Here is a 6,045-nt window from a genome sequence, read left to right on the forward strand (position 1 = left end):
ACATGTCAAGTACAATTCCTGATGAGAAAGTAAGATGCCTTTAGAGTTGATATGAACATGTTCTTCTCTCCTGTGAACTTGTCCTGCTCTTTCATACAGATTCTAACTTGCTATGTACCGTGTTTATATAGGTTGTTATCACCTACGTATCATTTCTGTGTTCGCGGCTTCTAGATCTCCGACAAGAAACTCGAGCTGCTCAATTAATTCAGTCTGCTTGGAGGAATTACAGGCTGAAAAAGGAACTGAAACTTTCTCAGGTACTATGCCAGTGCAATATTCATATTTTCAACTTTGAGAAATACTAAATAAAGAATATAAATTCATTGTTGGTAGTTATACCAGATCTTGTGATGGTTTTAAAACTATGAGACCATTAAGGTTGACCAATGCCACCACTGTGTCTGACTGAGATACATATTAGTCAGCGATAGAACAGTGTTCAAGTGCCATATTCTAAGAATATGTGGTGTAGAATGTGGCAGAGATTATATTTATGTAAGCTTTTTCATCAACAAGATACATATTTCAATATATTAAAAATTAGAGTGAAAATTCCAATCCTAACTGTTCAGTGGAAATTTGGTTTTTGTAGGAAAGAGACAGAGCTGCTCGGATAATTCAAAAATGTGCAATAAACTACTTATCTCGCCAACGCATCCTGAAGAAAGTGAATGCAGCAGTTTTCATCCAGAAGCACTGGAGAAGATACTTAGCTAGGGTGATTTTTTTAAATCTGAAAAAGACAAAACTGGAAGAAGCCAGAAGTAAATCTGCCACTATCATTCAGGTAATATGATCTAAAGTGAGATTATAGAGCAAGGAAACTCTCTGAAACCTGTAAGAAAAAGGCTTGCTCAGGGTAATTTTTTCTGCTTGCAGCGACTGATGACTTAATGAAAATGTAATATCCGCCCCCACCCCCCATTTTGAGATGTTTTATTAACTTTCTCTCTCTTCAGAAATAAATGGCAATGTGCTGTGAAACTGACAATTGGTGAATGTTTTGGTATACCATAAACGTTAAAACACTGAGCCTTAAACTAGTCCGTGTAAGGACTGACTAGATTGTGCTGGCTTGCCTCTTTGCAGCTGCTGAATGTTACTTGAAGAAGCTTTAAAAATAAATAAATAAATAGAAACTACTCCCGTAGCGTTATGATACCTGCGGTGAGCACATTCAGAATGGCAGACATTAATTACAAATTGGTAGTTGGGGAGTTACCTCAGTTTCTCAAGATACTTTATGTAAATATTACATGCTTAAGACTTTTTTTAATGGCAATTAAAGAATCGCTGATTTAGCAAATAGGCTTAACTCAAGATATCATGACAAAAATACTAAATTTTCTGCTTTTTTTCCTGCAGGCTTATTGGAGGAGATACTCTGCTAGGAGAAGATATTTAAAGCTAAGATACTATGTTATCTTTCTACAAGCAAGGATAAGGATGGTGAAGGCTGTTGCTGTGTATAAACGAATTGTTTGGGCTACTGTTACAATTCAGAGTCATCTGCGTGCATCTAAGTTGGCAAAAAAAGACCGTCGAAGATATGAAATCTTAAAGTCTTCAGTACTGGCTATTCAGTCTGCCTTCAGAAGGTGGAAAAAATACAAAATTCAACAGAAAACTAAAGCAGCCTTAGTGCTTCAGATTTATTTTCGAAAATGGCGATCTTCAAAACTGGCTGAAAGAAAGAGGGCTGCTCTTGTCATACAGTCTTGGTACAGGATGCACAGAGATCGGAAGCAGTATCTACATTTTAAGCAAAGTATTACCAAGATTCAGGCTTGGTACAGGAGTCAGCTGACTAGACGTATTTACCAGGACCACAGGGCAAAAATAGTGACAATTCAGCAGTATTACAGAGCTTATAAACTAGCAAAAATTGAAAGAGAGTACTATTTGCAAAAGCGAGCAGCAGTGATAGTTCTCCAAGCTGCTTTTAGAGGCATGAAGGCACGCAAACTATACAGGCAGACAAAAGCAGTTTGTGCTGTTCAATCACTGTGGAGAATGAAGAAAGAGAAACTAAAATTTCTACGATTAAAAAAATCTGTTACTACGTTGCAGTCGCATGTGAGAAAATATCAACAAATGCAAAGTTACAAAAAGATGAAAAATGCTGCTTCTGTAATTCAAACCTGGTACAGAGCACGTGTTGCTTCTAAAAAAGCAGCTGCTTCTTTCCAGAGGATGCGCCTGGCTGCTATTGTCCTGCAATCTGCCTACAGAGGAATGGTAGCTCGGAAACGGGCTCACGTACTGAGATCAGTGATAAAAATTCAGTCCAGTTACCGTGCTTACATTGTCCAGAAGAGATTTAAAAACTTGAAAGCTGCAACAGTGATGATTCAAGCTTTTGTAAAGATGAGGCAAGCATACAAGCATTATCATGCATTGAAGGAGGCAACACTCTATGTCCAGCGAAGGTATCGGTCTCATAGATATGCTCTTCAACTTAAAGAAGATTATAGGAAACTGAAGGGAGCTTGCATAAGAATTCAAGCTGTAGTTCGAGGCTATCTTGTCAGGAAACAAATACAAAGGTGGAAGAAGACTGTAGTATTTCTCCAGGCACACTACAGAATGAGAAGGGACAGGCAACATTATTTAAGCATCTATAGTGCTGCTGTTGTCATTCAAAAACGTTATCATGCATACAAAAAGCAACTGTGCCAGAGGCAGAAGTTCTTACAAGTTAAAAAAGCATCTGTGTGCTTACAGGCAGCCTACAGGGGTTATAAAGCACGCAAAAAGCTTAAACTTGAATGTAGAGCTGCTATTAAAATTCAGACTGCTTTTAGAGCTCATGCTGCAAGAAGGAAATACAAGGCAATGGTTCAGGCCTCCGTTGTGGTTCAGAGGCGGTACAGAGCTTATAAGACTGGTAACAGGCAAAGACTGAACTTCTTAATGACAAGAGAGGCAGTGCGTTCTTTGCAAGCAGCTTTTCGTGGCTGGAAGGTACGAAAGCAGATTCAAAGACAAGGTGTCGCTGCTACTAAGATACAGTCTGCCTTCAGAAAATTCATGGCTCTGAAAAAATTCAGACTTGTGAAGCATGCTGCACTAATTATCCAAAAGCATTACAGAGCCAGTGTTATAGGCCAGAAACAACGGCAAGAATATATTCAGCTGCGTAATGCTGTAGTGCATCTTCAGGCAATATGGAGGGGGAAAACTGTGAGAAAAACAATTCAAAAGAAACATCATCTTGCAACAATTATTCAGTCCTATTACAGAATGCATGTGAATCAACTAAAATATAAGAAACTAAGAGAAGCCACTCTAGTGATTCAGAAATACTTTAGAGCTTACTGTATGAAAAAAAACCAATGTGCAATTTATCTAAAAACAAAGGCAGCTGTGCTCATCTTGCAGTCTGCCTACCGTGGGATGACTGTGAGGAGACAACTGAGCAAACGAAACAGAGCTGCGACAACTCTACAAGCTGCCTTCAAATCTTACCTGGTCAAAAAGGACTACGAAAGACTTAGATCTGCCGCTATAGTAGTTCAAAGGCATTATCGTGCATTTATTCATGGTAAATGTCAAAAGCAGAAATATTTGTCTTTAAAAAAAGCCACAATCAAAATGCAGGCAACTTATAGAGGTGTAAGAGTTAGACGTCAAATTCACTGTATGCATCAAGCAGCTATTTGTATCCAAGCCACATTTAAGATGCATCACATGAACATAAAGTATCAGGCAATCAGAATGGCAGCAATTATAATTCAAAGGCAATATAGAGCATTTTGTTTAGGCAGAGTGCAACGTAAAAAGTACTTGCAGCTAAAGAAGTCTGTCATTATCCTTCAGGCTGCCTATAGAGGCATGAAGGTCCGACAAGAATTAAAAGCTATGCATCAGTCAGCAGCAGTAATACAGTCTTATTATCAAATGCACAAACAACAGAGATATTTCAGAAATTTGTTGCTGGCAACTAGGCGGATTCAGCAGTGGTTTCGCGCTTGTAAGGAGCGAGATATACAAGTTCAGAACTATATGATGATGAAAAGGGCTACGCTTTGTATCCAGGCTGGATTCCGTGGTATGAAAACAAGAAGACTCGTAAGAACCATGAGGGAATCAGCTGAGCTTATTCAAAGAAGATTTAGAACTTTTCTCAAAAGAAAGCATTTTCTTTCCATTAAGACAGCTGCTATCACAATTCAGAGAAAATACAGAGCAACAAAACTAGCAAAAAATCAACGTCAAAAATACCTCTCTCTCCTTAATGCTGCTATTATCATACAGTCTGCATATAGAGGCATTGTGGTAAGAAAAAAAATGCAGCAAATGCATAAAGCGGCTACGATTATTCAAGCAACGTTAAGAATGCGTAAAATTTACACTTCTTATCAAGCTGCCAGGCTTGCCTCAGTAATCATACAGCGACGTTATCGTGCTTACAGGGAAGGGAAGTGTATGAGAGAAATGTACTTAAAACTGTACAATTCTAGTTTGGTTCTTCAGGCTTCCTACAGAGGAATGAAAACAAGATGCTTCTTGAAGAAAAGACATGAGGCAGCACTTATAATACAGAGAAACTACCGAATGTATAGGGAGTACCATCATTACAGAAAAATTCAGTGGGCAACCCAGCTAATACAGAAGAGATACAGAGCCAATAACTTAAGGAAAGTTGCAATGCAGAATTACTCTTCATTAAAGAAAGCAGCAATTTGTATTCAGAGGGCTTTTCGAGACATGCAGGCAAAAAAACAATATAAAGGAATGCACTGTGCTGCTATCGTTATTCAGAAAAATTTTAAAGCTTTTAGAGAACGTCAAAGATATCTCTCTCTCAAAGCAGCTACAATTGTCTTTCAGAGAAGGTACAGGGCTTTGATTCTGTCAAGACAACAGTCCTTGGAGTATCTTTCTCTCTGCAGAGCAACTATTTGTATACAGGCTGTGTACAGAGGTATCAGAGCGCGGAAGAGTATCAAGCACATGCATTTAGCTGCTAGTGTAATACAGTCTGCCTACAAAATGCACAGGAATAGAAGATCCTATCAAAATATGAGAATTGCAGCTATTGTTATACAGAACTACTATCGATCCTACATTGAAGGAAAGATGCAACAAAAGAAGTATCTGACAATGAAGAATTCTGCTCTTGTTATTCAAGCATCATATAGAGGCATGAAGGAACGACAGAAACTGAAAATCATGCATGTTTCAGCAATCCTAATACAGTCTAGTTATCGCACGTATGTACAATGTAGATATCACAAACAGTTGTGCTGGGCTGTCAGAGTTATACAGCAGAAGTTCAGAGCCAAAAGGGCAAAAGAAGCTGACATGGAAAACTACGCAAAACTTAAAAAGGCTGTCATTTGCCTTCAATCCTCTTTTCGTGCTAAAAGAGCTAGGCAGTTGTACAAAACCCACGTTGCTGCACGGTGCATTCAATCATTCTTACGAATGCACGTGTTGAGGAGGCACTTTCTTGAAAAGAGAGCAGCGGCAGTAACTATCCAGTCTATGTTCCGATGCCAAAGAACAAGGACTCGCTATCAACTGATTCGAAGTTCAGCGGTTGCTATTCAGAGGTGGTACAGAGCATGTCACAGGGCCCGTCTACAGAAAGCGGAGTATTCTGCTCAAAGACAAGCAATAGTAATTATTCAGTCTGCCTTTCGTGGTATGAAAGCAAGAAAAATAGCAAGACAAATGCGAGCTGCAAGAAAGATTCAGTCTTTTCTTCAGATGGCTGTGCAGCGTAGAAAATTTGTTCAACTTAGAACAGCAGCTGTTACATTACAAGCCTATTTCCTAATGCATAAAACTAAATCACAGTACAGAAGCTATAAAAAAGCTGCAGTTGTCTTACAACGATGTTACCGATCCCACTTGACTGTGAAATACCAAAGAATGACTTACTTACAGACCCAGAGAAACATTATCATTCTCCAGGCGAGAGTCAGAGGGTTCATAGAAAAGAAGAGGTTTCACAGAATCAAAGAAAGCACAATAAAAATTCAGGTACTTTTGAATATAAAGTAGTGATTTTGGGGTGGGTTTCATTTTTTTTTT

At 38.7% G+C, this 6,045-nt stretch overlaps 1 protein-coding gene across 1 annotated transcript; it reads left to right on the forward strand.

Moving 5' to 3' along the window:
- Window positions 1–2: 2 nt before the first annotated feature.
- On the forward strand, window positions 3–5,994 carry LOC104535418 (abnormal spindle-like microcephaly-associated protein homolog; the record flags this gene model as incomplete). The annotated part of the gene is made up of 5 exons (XM_010193296.1): window positions 3–29; window positions 132–260; window positions 596–790; window positions 1,369–5,176; window positions 5,453–5,994. Coding segments are annotated over exons 1-5 (4,701 nt in total), but the record flags the coding sequence as incomplete, so codon positions are not given.
- Window positions 5,995–6,045: the final 51 nt, after the last annotated feature.

This window comes from Mesitornis unicolor, unplaced genomic scaffold (assembly GCF_000695765.1).
Source record: "Mesitornis unicolor isolate BGI_N332 unplaced genomic scaffold, ASM69576v1 C13618926, whole genome shotgun sequence".
NCBI lineage: Eukaryota > Metazoa > Chordata > Aves > Mesitornithiformes > Mesitornithidae > Mesitornis > Mesitornis unicolor.